The 19,293-nt window shown below is 42.7% G+C and overlaps 2 protein-coding genes across 5 annotated transcripts in view; both read left to right on the plus strand.

The window, feature by feature from the left end:
- The window catches only part of eif2ak3 (eukaryotic translation initiation factor 2-alpha kinase 3), a 47,939-nt gene extending 43,654 nt beyond the window's left edge, over positions 1-4,285 (plus strand). Inside the window, exon 18 of the mRNA XM_080784500.1 lies at positions 545-4,285. Within this exon, the coding sequence (XP_080640626.1) occupies positions 545-727 (183 nt within the window). The 3' untranslated portion in view covers positions 728-4,285. The remainder of the gene's footprint in view (positions 1-544) is intronic.
- Positions 4,286-4,725: 440 nt separating this feature from the next.
- The window catches only part of atrn (attractin), a 135,716-nt gene continuing 121,148 nt past the window's right edge, over positions 4,726-19,293 (plus strand). For all 4 annotated transcript variants that reach the window (XM_080784406.1, XM_080784405.1, XM_080784408.1 and 1 more), the window contains exons 1-2: positions 4,726-5,240; positions 17,932-18,015. In XM_080784406.1, coding sequence (XP_080640532.1) covers positions 4,975-5,240; positions 17,932-18,015 — 350 coding nt within the window. In that variant the 5' untranslated portion in view covers positions 4,726-4,974. The remainder of the gene's footprint in view (positions 5,241-17,931; positions 18,016-19,293) is intronic.

The following is a 19,293-nucleotide window of genomic DNA, read 5'->3' on the forward strand; positions in this document are numbered from 1 at the left end:
TGTGTCCTGACTCTTGATACTCTGCTCCCATCTAGTGGTTATAAGAGGAATTGATTTTATTTTTTATTTTTTTAAGATTTTGAGGCAGTTAGTGAGAGTTGAACAAAGATGGTGATATCCAGAGCTGGGAAGCTGAATATTACAATATCAGTTCACATATTTAAATATTAATTGTTTTAATTCATATACAATGGCATAATTTATTGGATTACCTAAATATGAGAATGTAATCTTATTACTTCTTGTTATACGGAGAGCTGTTCCTCACTCATCATTTCAAAAACTGCTTAAATCGTGTTTGCATAATCTAACTCTGAGAATTAACTTTCAACAAATTTCTGACTAACACGACTTGTAAACAGTTCCGCTACTTTCACACTACTTTCACAGAAGTATCTGTAATCCATTTACCATGTTTACCCATGTTTGCGTAATTGGATTAGTACAAATCCCATTTACATAATCTGTGATTCACCAACTGGAAATACGCTGCTCCCTATTTTACAGTGTGTGTGTGTGTGTGCTTGTGTTCATTCGTCTATAGCTGGGCATGATACGCAGCATGCTGTCACGGAGTCCCAGCGAACGTCCAGAGGCGGTGGACATTACAGAGACACCCCTCTTCCAAGAGCTGGAGGTGCCTTGCCGATTGGCCCTGAGGCAGAGATCTCGAACATACAGCGCTTCCTCCATGAACCGGCCCTCCCGTCAATCCTCCAGCACCTAAGGATGGCACCACGACGACACAATTATCCTATTTACTTTCCCACAACTCCCTCCTATCCCTTCCAGCCTTACTGTATGACTGGTTACTGCCTAAGAGAGACAACTTCACCCCTTGCGGTTGCATGCCAGTAACCTACTGCCCAAAATGAAGATCTTCAAGTGTCAATAATAATGTATGTCTTGGTGACGGTGCTGTCCCAAGATGTATTGCTGAACACGTGTTGTACTTGCTTGTCACACACACAGCACAAATTGACACACCAGGACGTCAATCATCAAGATGCACAGAAACCTTGCTCAAGACAGCCATTCCCCTAATGCACCTACTTTTTAACCACTTAAACCCTATATACTTTGTTGTATGACAGATAGCGAAAATCGCCAATCCACAAACTCAAAATTGTAGATCTGCCATTTTTACGATTTCTTTGAAAAGTTTTTTTTTTTTTTGCCTGCCTGTATAATGACATGCCCAAAGTAGGGACGCCCGGTTGAAAGTGGTCATCGCATCAGTGTGTTGCCTGGTTATGGATTCAACCACACAGTTATGCACAATGTCTCTCACTGCAAGTGAGAGTTGTAACCTGATGCTCACAATCGGTCCAGGGTCAACTAGTAGTTGCAAATAGTTCTTGGTGTTCGTTTCGGTCTGTGTGGATTGTGCTTAATAGGTGGGGTTTGATGATAGTCTCCAGAACTTGCCAGTTGCAGAAAGGTATACTAAATGAACATTCCTTCCCTGTGATGCTGTGAAGCTTTGTAGTGGTCACTGTAGTGTCCTGCATGTCGGAGCCCACCAATGCTGTACTTCATGCAGTAGAAAAGAAACACTGACGAATATTTACGAATGGCTTTTAACCACAGCTCTGTCTCATGACACATCGCTTCCACCTGTCACTTGGCCAGTGTTCGCCCACTCACGCTACACCTCAGGTAACCAAACCAAGAGGACACTCCAAAGGGGCCTTGATAATGCTTTACCATTCTATCTACTGGTGACCAGTACAAATCACTGGTACAAGCACTAAGAGGTGTTTGCTAACACCCAAGTAACATGCTTGATTTGGAAGACCAAAAAAAAAAAAACTATTTTTCTTTTTGTTTTTTTTATGAGAAGAGGTCGACCACGTGTTGCCTAGAACAAAACTGTATGAGTACGTCTGTTAGATATGATTTGCCTTCAGAAACTGGGGACTGCTGGTCTCAATTTTGAATGAATGCACAGCCGCTTTTCTGGCTCCTGTCTTAATTCTTGCATGTCTTTGTCAGGGCAACTCAGAGGAGGTGCGTGTGATTGTAGATTTGTCCAAAAAGAAACCAGTACTTTTAAAACGCCAGTACTTGGGGCAGGTTTGTGTACATTTTACACAGGGATTCTAAAACTTTGAGGTGCTCTATGAATTTTGCACCACCTCATTTTTGCTATTGTACATAAATGAAGGAAACAAAAATACTATTTCTTTCTATTTGCTGAATCATGGATAAGTGTGATCGATCCTGTACATATGATGTACGGCACCATTGCTTTGTAAATGGCTTTATCATAAGGCTGCTGTAAGATAATGTGATATACTATAATGTGGGAAGAGGAACCAATGACACGATAGCTGCATTTTACAGATAGCGGAATGTTGCCCTGTGACTCCAGCCGTAGGAGATGTGGTCACTTCTCCACTTCTGGGTCAAATGGTAATTGTAGATTATTCTTGATTCTTGATGTTTGTTTTAATTTACGTCATCTACCAAATGGGTGGGGTTTTTCCCTGCAGTGAGTAACGAGGCAGGTGACATTTTCCACCTTGGTTAAAATGGTGATTTCAACAATGTTAAGACTAAAATGTGCTCTTATGTCCTGGTCGAGTGGTACCGTACTGACACCAGCCACCTGGTGGTCATTGGTGATAATACAAACTGTTTCCAAATACTGTTTGACCCAGGTCTTCGCCTAGAGAGCATGATACTAGCAAAGGAAATCTTTCCTCTCCTCTCCTCTCCTTTCCACTTTTGGTTAAACAAGTTACCCATACCTGGACCTGACTGAGTCATGTGACCACTCTTTGTTTGATCTCCTGAGTTGTGCGGGGAGTTTTCTGAGAGTCGCATGACTTATCTGTGTACACACACACACACACACACACACACACACACACACACACACACACACACACTTGTAATGTACTGTAATGATTGTACTTTTATAAGGACATTTTGGATAATGGCAGTTTTTGAATTCTGCAGCTCTTTTTTTTATTACTGTAAGGACTGTAATGTATGACTGTCACTTGTAAGTCAAATTCCATCTGTCCAAAATGACCCAATTGTGATGGTTCATTGTCTGAATGATTACTTGCTCCCTCCAGCAAATGTCTCATCACAGTTTAAACAACTGTATTTTCTTTTCAATGACAATTGTGTTATTAGTAATTACCCCACCCCCAACACCACTCTCTCCTATATGTTTTCTCGAAAGTGTTTTCTTACGCAATTATTGTTTATTGTGTACAGACTTTGTCTAAATCATTTTGAGCGGGGAAAGACGAAGCTCTTGAACAAACTTGACATCACTTGGCACATACCTTAAATCGTTGTTAAAGCTGCAATCCGGTACCTAAAAAATATAAATAACACATTGTGTTAACCAATCTATCTCTATAGTAAAGTATGTTCATACTTTATAACTAGCACATCGGCAGTGGTTCGCCCTACTCCTCCACTGACCCTGGTGTTGGGTTGGACACCTCATGGTTGACTAGTGGTTCTGCCTGAAGCTCATGAGTGCAATACCGCCCTAATAATAATAATAATAAAATAAAGCAGGTATTCCTCTTGATGAAAGGCAGACATTCTGTCTCCCATGTGGGAGACCCGGGTTTGAATCCCGGGGTAGGACACAGAACTCACGGATTACAGCTTTAATTATTAAGGCTCACTACAACCTTTTGGATTACAGTGTACTGTCTGGGTTTAAACCACTTAAACCCCTAGTCTTAGAAAACTGGACTTGAGTTACTTTCAACTTTTTACGTCTACATTCTCTCTTTCCAATCAAATCTATTCGACAAAAGTAGCCAATCAGAAGCTACAATCTCACAATGTGTTAACTTGCGACGCATTGTGAGCATGTAGATCAGCCATTTCTGGATGACATTTCCCACTAGAATATTGATGCTGGGGTTCAAGTGGTTATGTTCTTTTTTCTTCTTTTGTTCCACTGAGACCCATTGAAATCACTGTTGGGTCAAGCATTGTTTAATTACGTCTTCTTACCCCTATTCTTTGCTATCTAATCTATTCCCTGGCCCAATTCTGTTAAAGTTTAAGATTCCCAATGTCTGATGCCTCTTGCTCGACATGTAGTTTTTGTGTTTCTTCACAATGTCCGTTCTCTGTCCATTTTGAATTGTAAATATGTTTATTTGTTTTTATTTATGTTTCAATGCCGAGATTAATCCATTTTATGGGTTGGTGATATTAATGAATGCGCTTCATACAGTGGAGTGCGTTTGAAATATGATGACTTCTTACAAGTCTAAATTTAATAAACAATATAATATTTGTACACTTTTGTGTCCTTGGTGTGCAATTTGTGAACATATATTTTGGGGGTCGCGGTCGTTAAACTTATAGAATTTGTGTGTGTGTGTGTGTGTGTGTGTGTGTGTGTGACCTTCTTCTGGACTAGTTTTGTTGACATCCTCAATCGAAAAGAAAATGAATAAATAATGTCACTACTCACATAATCTGCATGTTTATCACATACGAAAGGGTACATAAATTAGCCAGTGTGCAATACTTGCAGTATGAAATCCAATTACATTTTATAAATGTATAATAAATTGCTTGCTTGGGACGATCGAGGGTACGCCATAGAGTCTATAGTTAAAGGGGCCACAGTCCACACATTAGCCATCCTTCCTTTCACAGGTAGTCTTATTTTGAAGCTCCCCGCGCCGCCTCCACCAATCGCTTGGCACTTCCGCTGTCGTGTCGTCACGTCCGCATGTCAATATGCGGCTCGGTGCAGCGGTGGGAAGCAGAAGAACCACCGCAAAGATGGAAACCAAGTAACTGATTAACCCAGGCACAACAAAGAGCCTCCGCACGGCGTATCTCACAATCAGCGACAGCGTTTCACAGACGAGCAGCGCACCGGGCCGGCCGCACACCACCAGATTAAACGGAGTAGCGACTGCCCTGTAAGCAAGCAGCAGCAGCCAGCAGCCATCTTTTAATAGTGAGGAGGAGAGAATGGACGGGGCGACACGGCGGGCCTGCTCGGGCTTCGGCCGGAGCCTTCGTCGCTCCCTCACGGAGACGAGCCCCCGCGGCTCGACGCTGAAAACCGTGCTCCTTCTGTCCGTCGTGTCGCTGCTCGCCGGGCTGCCCGCTCTCACCCAGGCGAAGGAATGCGACAAAGCGTGCATGAATGGCCAATGCAACGCCGCCACTGGCAGCTGCCTGTGCTTCCCAGGTTGGGTTGGGGACCAATGCCAGCACTGCGGAGGGCGATTCAGGTACACACCACATCCACGTTCAGTGTGAAAATGCTGCTTTGCATGCACCAACACAGTGGTTCTCAAAGTGTATTTCAGGGACACTCCGGGTTCCTTTAGGGGGGCGTCTCTAAATTCATCCTTGCCTTTACATGCAGGTAACTTACTGACAGACTCGGTATACAAATGAAACTAGGTCCATTTGAGTTAAAGGGAGACCTTGAAATGTAAAAGTTTGGGAACCATTGCACTAACAGGTTGTTCTGTATCAGTGTAATCGTTGCCTGTCTAATGTCAATCCCTGGCTCATGCATGCAGACTCTAGTCCAGATTGTCTGCACAGTCAGGGATGCAGAGCAGTGCACAGCACACACAGTCACACACAACCTGAGGCGCGTCGCACACAACAACCGTCCGTATTCCTATAAGTCGGCCAGCACTGTGGTATTGACATTGGCTTCAGTTCGATCCAAACCACTGCATGGTTGGACAGTGGTGGTTAATGTATAGCGATGGGAGTTGACTATCTGTGCGTGGCTGCAGCTGTGCTGTGACACATTTCGTGTCATCACTCAGGCAAATCAATCTGGCTCAACTTTACTTTGAGGTGACATGTTGCATTGTGATGCACAATAAACAGTGTGTGTGCATACACAATGCACGCACACAGCACTGCTTGAGGTGACTGCCCTGAGGAGTGGAGAGTTGTGTTGGTTCAAGATAAGGCTCTCTAATATAAGGCATTAGGCAAGATTAGATGCTTATTTTGCTATCCTTGGTCTAAAATTAATTCATTTTCAGTAGCACAGTAAATTGGTTACACAGCAAGGCTACTTGTCTGGCTGTATGGATAAATTCTTGCTGATGGGGATAAGAGATGCTTGTTGCTGCTCCTGTCAGAGAGAGAGAGAGAGAGAGCATTAGAACACCAGCCAAAAGTCTTGCAGTGAGGTTGTTGTCAAGACAGTAGACGAGAGTGTTTGTAAACTTTGTAGTAGTCCTTGCTCCTGACTTGAAGGAGCACAGCACACTGAATACTACTACACGGATACATTTCACTGCTAGTACACAATCTTCAGGAAGCATGAGAGCCCTTCAGCCTGCAAAGTGTTCTGGCAAAGTCCTCTCAAAATATTTAAGGGAAAGAAACATTCTCTATTATCTAGTACTAGCTGTTAAGCTCGACAGTGTTCCACCACGCCTCAAGCTGCAATGTATCTTTGTTGAAAATAGCCGTTCTACAAGCTCACAGCATGTCGCAGCTAATGGCATTCTGTCTTAAGCTTAGCAGCTATCATATTTGAGGCAGTGGATGAAGGTTGCTCAAGATTCTTAAGTGTTTTATGTGCATAGTATATGTATTATGTATACATTTAATCAGCTCTCTCACATAATCACATTCACGTCAGACCATTACCTTTTTCATGGCCGTAGCATCTTGATTCACATGACTTGTGTTTCAACCTAAAGAGGGAATATTATATCTCTGTAATGTCTCCATCTGTTTGTTAGCTGGCCAATCTGGCAATCTCATTCCCAGATAGTGATGAGCTGGCACACTGCGTGGCTATAACTCAAGCCCACCACTGTCTGTGTACAGCAGCCCATATAGCCCCACTGCTAACCTTTAGCTTTTTTGGTGAACGTGGATGTTGTTGATCTTTACAGATTTAGCACTCAGTCAGTCTGTCCCATCGCTGTCAGCTTTGTGATGAAAACTGGTCTTACAGCAACAGCACAACAAATCAGGGCCTGGATGGACCGAGAGACGGACAGAGAGATGGACTGACAACATCTACTGTACATAGCTTATGATGTGTCAGAACTCGGCTTTAGAGTGAAGTAGGGACTCTTTACAGTCTTCTCTCCTTTGAAGAACTCTAGGATAGTGTTATCTGTAAAGGCCAGAGCAGAGGTTGAAAAGCTAGCACTTGGGTATTTTACAATTTTAGAGTGCTCTTTTGGTAATGGGCTGTGTTAGTCACAGTGAATCAGAAAAGTAATATCTTAAAAACATACATTTTGAAGGTATGTTAGCTCTGGTCCATAGCTCTAATGCCGTCGAATTTAGAGCTATGTTACTGTCGACTTCTGGGCCTCGCATAAATGCAGACCAGCCTCTCTGTAGCGAAAATTTAAATAATGTTTTACCTACTCACCAATACAAAGACGGGTTGTGTAGAAAGCCTACTTTTCTTAGTGGATGCAGTTTGAGCCCCCCAAGCACACTTATAACTATAAATGCACTTTTTGGCCAGAAAGGGTTTTCTCTTGGCAATATCGGTGGAGGGCGCAGTGGAGTAACTACAATTATTTATTTTTCCCGGTGAAAACAAAATCCCTTTCTGGCCAAAAAGTGCATTTATGTGTGGTGGGGGCTCGGAGTGCGTCCACTTACTAAAATACACAATCTGTCTTTGTATTGGTGAGTAGGTAAAACATTATTTTTTATTTTTGCTACAGAGGAGAGGCTGGTCTGCATTTCATGCGAGGCAGGAAGCCAATCAGTTCCATAGCCTTAATGCATCGGCAGCAAGAGCAGTAAGGCTATGGACCAGAGCTAAAGGTATGTCTGCTTTAATAGACGGCACAGTGGAGACAGATATGTAAAATTAATTGGAGAGAACGAATATATTGATGTGGTATGGGTGCTATTAGGGCACCTCTGTAATACATGTCACTTTTCTCCATCCATTGTGTTGAAAAGTGTGAGGGGGGGGAAAAAAACTTCTGTGTTATCCGGGTAATTGTGGGGTTATCTGATACTACCTTGCCCAGCTATAAGCTTGTACCTAAAATGGGAAGGCTAGCGTTTGTTATTAGGAGGTGATGTACTTATTTCCTGACACATTAACTCAGGCAGGTTTTACAAGCGCTGGTTATGTCTCATCCTGACTGTGTTTGGTGAAGTGAGACAAAGAGAGATTTGCACAAGCTTCAACTTGCAGAACAAAGCTGCACGTCTAGCATCCTGGGCCTGTGTTGAGGGTATGCACGATGCTCTCTAGTCTATAGTATACTGTCCTAAAAGCAATGCATGCACTCAGAATTCATATATTCCCTTCACCTAGAACTTGTGCAATGCAGAGAATAGATTTTTTTTACAGTCCACTCAATGCCATGGACTATGCTACCATGTTCCATAAACAGCAACTAGTAAAGCTTAAAATGCATCACATGTTTTTGTGACAACGACCTGGGGACAACTGTTGTCTGGTTTATGACTGAATGTCACTTCATCTTATTGTTGTCATGGCTGGGAGTGGACATTCCAACTTCCAAGCGATCTAGTCAGTTAGTCTGTTACTCTGTTATGTTTGCTCTGTGTTGTTCCATGGACTGTTTTCCTTCCTCTGTTGGAAACAGAGTTTTATTTTGTGATATATTTATAATGTTTTCACTATTTATTGTTGGTGTTTATGATTGTTGCCGGTGGTGGTGTGATGTTCTTTTTTAAGTTGTGAAGAATAGTTTCCACCCTAAGGTTACAGCTTTAATGTAATTATAAGAAAGTACTGTAGTATACAGTAGAAACGAGGCAAAAGACAAGATTCATCAAACAACAATAATAATAAATAGGCCTACTACAGAGCAACGGTAAATGAGGGTAGGGTATTTATAATATAGAACATTTTAAATGACAAAACACGTTGTTTGCACCATGAGAACATTTTGTAACAGAGTTCCACATGACACAATGTAGCACATTAGGTTGCTGCTTGGCATACTGTTCTATAGGCGAATAGTTCACCAACTGTACTCTTCTCTGATCCCAAGATTTGCCTGAAATCAGAGTGGACCTGTTTTGTTTTCGAGGGTCAAATGTGGCAGTACTGTTTTTGGAGAGCGTGTGTGCATTGGGTGTGGGTGAGACTGGTGTGAGGCCGTGTTTAGCATACAGACAATGCCGCCTCACAAGGCTGGTTGAAGGACAGCCTCTATGGTGGTATTCTGCCAAGGAGTGCCAAGATTGGAGTCATGACTAATGGGCCAGTGGAGCTCCACGCACCATAGCACCAGCATGACCGGAACACTGTACATGCTGTACGTTTTGGAACCTCTGCCTCTGAGAGAAGATAGCCTCTGGAGAATTTAAGATGGAGTGCCGTGATTTCTTTCCACCGTAAAACATGATCATCAGTATTATATAAGGAGGAAGATTTTTTCTAAAAAGTGTACATTATTTGTATTTGTTCAAACGTTCCTATGTGGACACGCCCACCAGTTAATTAAGTATGCCTGATTTGCCTGGTGGGTGGTGATGGGTAGTGAATAGTGATCGACCCGAATTGAAGCCGCACCCACAGCTGTTGTTGTATGCTAAAGGGGAGGGGATGTCACTATATCACAGTTTTTTCATTGGCACGTTTGACTGTCAAGGTTTCAGCCTCCAGGAAGAAACCCTAAATACAAAGGGAAGATATCATTGCACACAACCACATCAAGGAGTCTAATGAAGTACTGTCACCTCAAACAAACAAAAATCACGGCACTCAAGCATTCCCCGTTTGATGTTTGCCCTTTGAGCAAAAAAAGGGAATGGAACAGAACCCTAAACCCTGGCTGTCTCAGTGCCAGGCCTGGCCCGTAGAGTTATATAGGCAATTGATTTTCTGCCCTTTGAGTATACATGGTGAATGAAACCAGTGAACCACTAATCCTGGCAGTGTTAGCGCCATGCAGTGCCCATTGAGTTGGAGAGGACCAGCGAAAGTCTTATTGGGTTGGTGATTCATCATCACATTTTTACACTTTGTGCCCATTTTGTTCAATGCCTCGTTAGAGTCGTTACGTTAATATAATTCATAATCATGCATTTCATAATGTTCTTAATTTTTGGTGTGAAAGTTGGTTCACAATCATAGCACTGCATTCCTTCTTTTTGATCAGATGATGACTGCTGAGTGAAATCCCACGGTGTGTTGGCACAAAGACCCAAGGATGGGTGTTTTCCGAGGGAGGGTAGGGTACAAATTCTAATTTGCCTGAATTGGTTTGATTTCTAGCGGTGTGGAGAAATGAGCTGGGGGTTCTTTCCAGTTAGTACATCATTGTGAATAAACGCCTTGTCCAAATCCACTTAACAACATAGTATCAGGCCTGTCTAGCTGCACAGCACTGTTCATATCATTAACCTCTCCCCCTAACCCACACTCCATCCCCAACGCAATTAATGTCTAAGGCAGCAGTAAATAATGAATCATTTGACTTCCAAGGGGCATTAGGCTATATAGGCGTGCTAATATATCACCAAGACTGTTTTTTGCACAGTCCTTCTGTTGTGGTCCTTCTGGTGCAGTGGTGCACAAAATATGCTAAAACAATAATATTGATTATTCCCTTTATGACGCATAATTGCACATTAATTATTGTTCTTTTGATAGTTTGGGGAACATACTTGATTTACTGCATTTTCTGCAAAGAAATGAATATTTGTCGGCCCGTAAACAAGGAAGTGAACGGCTGCGCGCATGCACAAAACATGTCTAATAGATGTGTGCAAGGCGTTGCCTAGCAACGAGAGCTGTCAAAAAATGGATTACAGCAATTAAAAAGGACCTAAAGAGAGGACGTGTTGTAAATACACGTTTTTAGCATCATAGGTGTTAAGTTATCAATGATTTTCAGTGATAACAATGTGAAAAGCAGCAGTATTGCTCTCTCTCTCTCTCTCTCTCTCATTTAAATGATGCCATTGACTAATTTATGAATAACCTTTTTAATATATATTTTACATACTGCAGACACGAGTAAGACGCGCAAACGCGGGAAGCGAACGCAGCTCGTACATATTTGGGTTTTGGACGTATAGCTGCTTTGGGGACTCCTTATATGGTGCCCCTTTTGTGCCCATATATGGAGCTGAGTGGACCTGGCCCCTTTTGTGCCCATATATGGAGCTGAGTGATTGCTGATGCAACACACTCCATATTTGGATAGCGGGACAGACAGACAGACAGACAGACAGACAGACAGACAGACATGATCTGCTAGGTTTCATAGTAAGTGCTCACTGCGTTCGCAATAATCAAATGTAAAATTAACAATCCAATGAAATATAAGGGAAGCAGGGAAGCAAAGAACAAAATGCAGTAAAACAAAATCCAGCCTGTAGTAGTGTAAAGTAAACCTTGCAGAGTGTAAAATAATAGTGACTCAGCGTCTTGCTAGCATCATGAGCTGCTGGTTTTGATGTTTCCTCCTCCCCTGAACTCTTCTGATGTCCAGGCCAGGAGACTGCCGACACCAGTTCTCCCTCACTCACATTGTCTTGTCTCACCGCACCGCTGGCCTGTTTGATCGCTGTGTTCTTGACCACGGGTCAAGAGACCTGTCCCACCCATCCCTTTACAGCTGTAGATGCTACACTGATAGTTTTGGAAGCTGCAGGTTCTGTTGTCAGCCATGTTGGCACCATTATCATCCCTTGTGGCTGTTGTCAAGTAACCATGGATAACTGTTCTGTCCCAACTGATGATTAGAATGTTGTGTACCCTGCATGGAGATGTCAGTGTGTTTTACAGTACACAGAGGTTAATGTTGCTGTTGTGACATTGTTCACAATACCTGCATGTATTGTATTCTTCCTCTATATTTTGGTCAGGTGCAGCAGCATGTGCTGTTTTGTGTTTGTGATAGCTAGGTTGAGCTTGTATGCAGATTAAGAAATCATGATTATGAAAATCAACATCTATTGCTTTGAGCTTGAATGGGGAAGCTTTCTTACGACTCAAATCAATATCACAATTTCAAACTTTTGCCTCAATCTATCTACCTATAAATGCACCATGTCTCTGTTTGTCTGTGCGTAACTTGAGAACCGTTCGGTTGGACCCGCGGTTGTCCAGAATCGCCCCAAAAAGGCCTCTTCCCGGGTTCTGGACAGGACCCCTGCCCAGGGTCAATATATGGAGCTGGCCTGTTCTGACATAATTCTGACGTCTGCATATACTCTATATTTAGGCATGCCTGACAAATAACTCCATGCTCCATATGACACAATATCTGGCTGGGGCATGCATTTCCAACTTGCATCGTTCCAAGTAGGCAGGCACCGCTGTAGAGGCTCCAACGCATAATATCAGGGTGGGTCATGCATTTCCAACTTGCATCATTCCAAGTAGGCCAGTCACAGTGTCCAACGGGCACGGCTCTAGTTACGGTAAATTAATGATTTTATAATATAATATCTACAATTGTAGGTCGCCTATTTTGTACATTTTTATATATATTTTCGGTTAATTGACCCGCCTTAACCCAGAATATATAACCTGCCTCATATTTCATCAACGCACACAGTCTGATAGGGGAAATGCCCTTGTCCACTGTAGTATTGACTCTGTCTGGGCATGCTCTGTTTCCACTCAGACCGTGTCATCACCACTCAGGGCTGGCTCTCTAGATACGGTCTGAATGTTGACTTTGCTTTCATGACCGTTACGCTTTAGCATTTGCAGTTCCGGCACTGTGTGCAATGAAAGGAGAGCGGTGGATTGACAGCCATAGTGAGATCCAGAGTCTAGTGTTTTTGTACATAAATTATGTTTAATAATGTTAAAAAAACAAAACAAGGGGGGCACCGTGGCACAGTCGGTAGTGCTGTCGCCTCACAGCTAGAAGGTCCTGGTTTCAATTCCCACTGGGGACGCTGTGGGCGCTGGGGGTGTGCTCCCTCCTCCGTGTCATCAGTGCCCATACCCGAGGTGGGGTTGGCGAAAGGGCCTTTCTGTGTGGAGTTTGCATGTTCTCCCCGTGTCCCCTAGGGTAGGTACCCTCACAAAAACATGCAGTCTCTAAAACTACCTCCCCCTGGGCAGCCGGGGTGCCTGATCGAGGGGAAAGGAACTGGTCGGAATTCCCCCCTGTCATGTGAAAAGAAGCAGCTTGGACTCCTCATGCATAGGAGGCATGAGGTCAGTCCGCTGCCCCCCCAGGTTGGCAGAGGAAGTGTAGCACCCAGGATTACATTAGATAATTGGCACTGGGTGAAAAAACTGGGTTGCAAAATCGTGGGATAAAAATTAAGTAAAAAACGAAACAAAAACAAATGTTGCTGTTAGTTAGCCTTCGTCTTCATGTCAGAACATTTTCACAACCCTTTTCCGTTTAGATGTTGGACACACCCAGTCAGCCTGGGTCGGGATTTAATTGCTCAAATTCACACATCTAATTTGTTTCTCTTTGTTCATTTGAACGTCTGTGATTCTGTAGTGTTTTGCAGTGCTGTTTTTGGATTATGTCATTTATTTTCATCTCAGAAGGTTGCAGGCCTCAGAAGAGGAAGTGGAATAGCCATATAACATAATTTATACAGAACAGACTCACTGATGAAGTTAGGTTCAGGTTGGTTTGGTATAAATTATACTTAATTCTACTCTGCAACACTAGTAAAATGAAGAGAGAGATGCAAGTTTGTATTTTCACCAAGCGAGTCCTGTTTACAGCCTCATAAGGAGCTCTGTTTGTCTTGCTAGCTGTGAGCACCAAGACTCCCTGCAGACCTCGCAGGCTGTATTAGGCATGTGCATTCTGTAATTATCCCCGTTAGTGTGTTCGTTAGCCAACTGCAGTCCCTGCCACGTGAAATGAGAGGTGGTGGGGTGGTGTGTATGGCGACGAGCTGCTCTTATTTTTAATCAATTGTAGTAGAGAAAGCGCTAATGCAGGGCTGTACAATATGACTTCAAATCAATATTCCGATTATTTCAAACTTTTGCCCTGATCATGATAAATTCCCTTTATTTTATAGTGAAAATAACATCCATTTCGTTGTGAGCTTGTAGATAGACTATTTTGTTTCCATAATTATGTTGTATGACACCATTGATTGTACAACAAAGTATAATTCATGAATGAATAGTTTATTTCGGTGTTAAGTCATGCACAGGGTTGAACTTTACAGAATTGAGCTGAAGCTGTAGCTTATAAATCAATCAATCAACCTTTATTTATATAGCACATTTACACAACCGAAATTGCTTCACAGTAGACAAAGGTGGAGTAGGCGGAGATGGTAGAAGCTGGTTTTAACAACGGAGCTAATCTGTTTGTCAAATTTGAAATTGCAGTCAAATATGACGCCATGGTTCTTTGCTCTGGTGTGGATATTGGATGAGAGGGGGCTCAGGGTGTTTACAGGAAGGGTGGAGTTATGACCAAAGATGATGATCTCAGTTTTATTGTCGTTTAGATGTAGGAAGTTTGCATCCAACAAAGTTTGGACAGTTAATCAGGGGCTCGAAGGAGTTTTTGCTGTTGGGTGTGAGAGGCATGTAGATTTGTACATCGTCGGTGTAACAGTGACGGATATATCGTGTTTGGAGAGATGGGTCAGAGAGCGGGTATATATAGTAGAGGGAACAACATGGAGCCCTGGGGTACCCCACAGGTGAGAGGGGCTGCGGGTGATGAATAGCCACCCAACTGGACAGAGAACGTCCTATCGGTCAGATAGGACAAAATGCTGTGTGGTGTCATCACCGGTTGTTCTCTCAGTCGGTGGTGGAAAAACCCGAACGCAAGTATCACAGCGCCTGCTGTCGGCCATTGAAAACCCTTGTCTTCCCCCTCAATGTCGTTTCTCAGATAAAGGGCTTTGAATGCAGCGCTTAGAATGCAAGTGGATGCGCTAACGAACGGTAGCTAACGATTTGATCGGATAAAATCATGGATTAAATAATATAAACCCTGGAAAACAGAGGTTCCGGGTTTGGCAGGCTAGGGTTTCGCTGCTTTTGGCGTACTCCGTGTTAATAAGCAGGTGGACTACAGTGTGTTTAAACTTTAAAGGGGATGGGGACCTGTCCTGAGATCAACAAAGAGTCAACAAAACACAACTAGCAGTCAAAAAACACCCCTCCAGGCCTCCACATTCTGTTCAATGTTGAAAATGAGTGGTATTCAGGCACGTCACCACCATTCTCACAGTTAGGCGATTTCATCCCCCCCATCTAACAAGTTTTCAAATGTATAAATTCAATGGTATAAAAATGAAAATAGCAGGTATACCGGTACAAGCTCATGTGTCTGCGTCGCATTGTGAGCTTGTAGATCGGCCGTTTTCAAATGGCTGAAATGTATGTAGGGCTGAAGCGGTTAATGTATGTTTTGTTTTGTAATAATCAGAATCTGCAAAGTAACTAGTAACTCAAGTTTTATAGTTATAGTAGAGTACAAACTAAAAGTGTATTTGTCTCTGAGATCTAGTGGAGTAGAAGTGAGAGTACAGACTGTGTGTGTGTGTGTGTGTGTGTGTGTGTGTGGAGATAGTTGATACAAAATCGCTGACTACACCTAACTACCCCCTGTGTACTGTAAATCACATATCGCGTCTGTCGCTGCTGCGTCATCATGCCACACTTTGTGACAATAACATGTACGCCTGCTGCTACACATTGTACTATTCCACTGTTAAGGTGGTTGCACACTGGTGTGTTTTTTCTCTGTGTTTTGCGGATCGGGAAGTAATAGGCTATCACCAGCTGTCAGCCTGTCGCCAACACCCCACTAGGCGCCACTAGACAGCTGCGGATGGATAAAATCCACCCTGGTCTGAAGAAAACTTTATACAGATGAAATATTCGGCCGCAGTGTGCAAACGTGATTGAGATAAAGTGAGGTTGATTATTATTTCCACCAAAATTCGCTCTGATATTCGGCCAAAACAACGCATCAGTGTAAGTGTACTGTACACAATTTACATATTCAAATGTTCCCCTTATGCACAAGATCCATATCGGTATCGGCCGATCATGAGATAAAACAATCGGTGATCGGGATCTGTCCCAAAAAACTCTCTCTACCTGGATGTGTGCAGTATATTGGAACTCTGGGTAATACTTTGCAGCAATATCTAATAATTCACAGACTCCTAAGTCCTAAAAGTTTTCATTTGTAGCTTGTGCAACCACCTGAGGCGTTTTGTGTTCATGAGACATTCTCATATAAATGATAATGTGATGAGGGTGTAGTTAGCGTTTACCTGTGCTGTAACTGGTCAGTGTTGTTGCATCAGTAAAATCTGCGCATGTTAGCAGAATTGCAGAATTGTGCTGACCCAAATCGGGAACACCGCATCCATTCCATGGTGACTCTGTTGACAATACTCCTCTTCGCCCTGATCTGATATTAAGCAGTAATGGTTACAGGCGGCTACAAAGCTTAAGTTTGATGTACGTCACATCTCCCTCTTCTGACAAGCAATTCAACTGCAACAATTTCCAAACACCAATTAAGATTTCGGTGTGAAATGTTCTTAAAGGGACACTTCACCCTTTTTGCAAAAAAATATATGTTAATGACGTTTAGAAGCTTTAGATCACATTTCTGGGGGTATTTATGTGTGTACTATGTGGTTTTAGATATTTTAGATTGTAGCAGTGAGCCTGTTGTCTCTGATGTCATGGACACTGGGCTCACTTCCTTCCTGGACTACATGTTGTCTCAGGCCCAATCCCAAATGCCTCCCTCAAGCCCTGAGCCCTGGACCCTCATTGACTTTAGTGACGTCAGCTGTAAGGGCTTGAGGGTGAGAGGCTGCAAGGGCTCCACATTGTTGTGAAAGAAATGGGACAGCACTTTGAAGATGAGTCCGCCATTCATGAGTCCATGACACTTTATAAAAAATCTCCATATTCACAGCCAGTGCCTACCTACATGCTTGGCCTATTTATACATGTCTATCATGTCTATTTTAGTATTTAAGCTGATCGTTTTATTATTATTAGTTTAATAAATACACTTTCCTGTGTGATATGGGTTGTAATATTCATTTATAATAATAATCATTATACATTTCATTTCCATATTATTTTACTTTGCTCATTATTCATTTCTCATCATGTTTCCCTTATTATTATTATTGTTATTAAATATATAGCCTATATCCTTCCATTCCGTCTCCTTTTAAGAACAGTGAGAAAGCACTATTGTGTTTGTTGACATTCTAATCGCGATACATAACTAATTTGCATATTTAAATGATTGACGTTTGGAGGATCCCCCTCATTCCCCTGGTAACGCTATGAACTGTGGGTAATTTCTTTGCTAAAGTCAGCCCAAAGTCAGCATCGATGCTGACTTTGGCAAAGGGCACATAAAGGGGCGGGGCTGAGCCCTCACTGACTTACCGATTTCAAATGGGACACCCCTCAAGCCCTCACAGACTTCACGTGAACGCGCAGCTAAGTCAGTGAGGGCTCATTGAGTCAGCAAGGGAGCCATTTGGGATTGGGCCTCAGTAAGACAGCTCTCCCCCCTATCCACAAGGAGGAGGAGTGCACCAAAGAATTATGGGAATTGTAGTCCAGGAAGGTAGTGAGACCAGTGTCCATGACATCAGAGACAACAGGCTCACTGCTACAATCTAAAATATCTAAAACCACATATTACACACATAAATACCTCCAGAAAAGTGATCTAAAGCTTCTAAACGTCATTAACATATATCTTTTTGTAAAAAGGGTGAAGTGTCCCTTTAATGGAAGAGCAGGGAGACCACTTAATTGTTAATTGGTGCATTTATATAGCGCCAAATACATAACGTTTACACTACATCAACCGACATAATCCATGATAAACATGACCTATGCAACAGCAACGGCAACAGACAATTTCCAACACTTATCGGGTTGGTGTGTGGACCGCTTAACGATAGAGTAACAATACTCAAAGTGTAACCTACGTCTTTTTTCTGTCCACTCTCTCTCTAAAGGTTGACTGGGCCATCTGGGTATCTGACGGATGGACCAGGGAACTACAAATATAAGACTAAGTGCACCTGGCTCATTGAAGGACAGTAAGTAGAATCACAGGAACCAACAAAACACCAAATCTGTACAAACACACACTATTTGCCATAATCTGTGTTTAACACTCACTCATACTGGTAGAAGAAGTGAAATATAGGTATGGCATGTTCTGCAAGTATCTGTGTGCTCTGCTCCGAGAAAGCCTTTGAGAATCCAATAATCTACGGAGTGCATACAATGATAGGGACCAGCCTTATTAGGTAAATTGGAGTTGCAAACAGCTGTTTATTTCAACGTGCTTGCAGAAGGTGGGACTTCAGTAGCCGAATGCGAACGGAAATAAAAGCCTGTGTACCGAGGTTAGGACTTCAGGGTAATGGGGTCAATCAGACAAACTTTCAACTGACTTAAATGCAGGTGAACGCTCCTTTGATCCCTCATTGATTTCACTTGTCATGTCCACTTAAGACACAAGGGGCTGTATTTTGCGTGTCTTAAGTACCAGGTCTTATTACCTAACTTGAGTAAACTAAAGACCTGGAGGCGTGATCAATGCCATTTGGCTATTCTGAGTGGCCAAAGAGCATTGATCACGCCTCCAGGTCTTTAGTTTACTCAAGTTAGGTAATAAGACCTGGTACTTAAGACACGCAAAATACAGCCCAAGGTGATGTAAAAAGAAGGGTGTATTAGCCTCATGACAAGTGAGATATTGATTGTGTAAACTGTAAAAGAAGAAATAACTCAATATTAGAATTGGACAGTGGTACGAGCAATTTGCACACCGTGACTATGGTTTTAAACGGAGATCCAAATTTTGCAGACAAATGCCTGTTAAATGCCTTTTTTACTTGTGAAGTGCTATATCATGAACAGTGTTGGGGAACATTACTTTTAAAAGTATTCTGTTATGTTTTTATTACAGGATTACCGCAATTTAAAAGTATTCCATTACGGCCTGGGCTAGCTTAGCAGTCCAGGCACCTTGGCTGGTAATTCAGCATGTGTGTCGCGGGTTCGAGTCCCGATCCCGACAAACTTTGCTGTGTGTCTTCCCCCCCCATCTCTCTCAACGTTTCCTGTGTACCTACTGTACCACTATCAATATAGTATTCCATTACTTTACAAGATTACCTTCTGAGTGCAGCCTACCATAGTGTTGTGGAGCTGTGCTGTGGGCTGAGTGCAGCTTACCATAGTGTTGTGGAGCTGTGCTGTGGGCTGAGTGCAGCCTACCATAGTGTTGTGGAGCTGTGCTGTGGCCTTCTGAGTGCAGCCTACCATAGTGTTGTGGAGCTGTGCTGTATTACCTTCTGAGTGCAGCC

The sequence above is a fragment of the Protomyctophum bolini genome (genome assembly GCF_963924005.1).
Source record: "Protomyctophum bolini genome assembly, chromosome: 15".
Lineage (NCBI taxonomy): Eukaryota > Metazoa > Chordata > Actinopteri > Myctophiformes > Myctophidae > Protomyctophum > Protomyctophum bolini.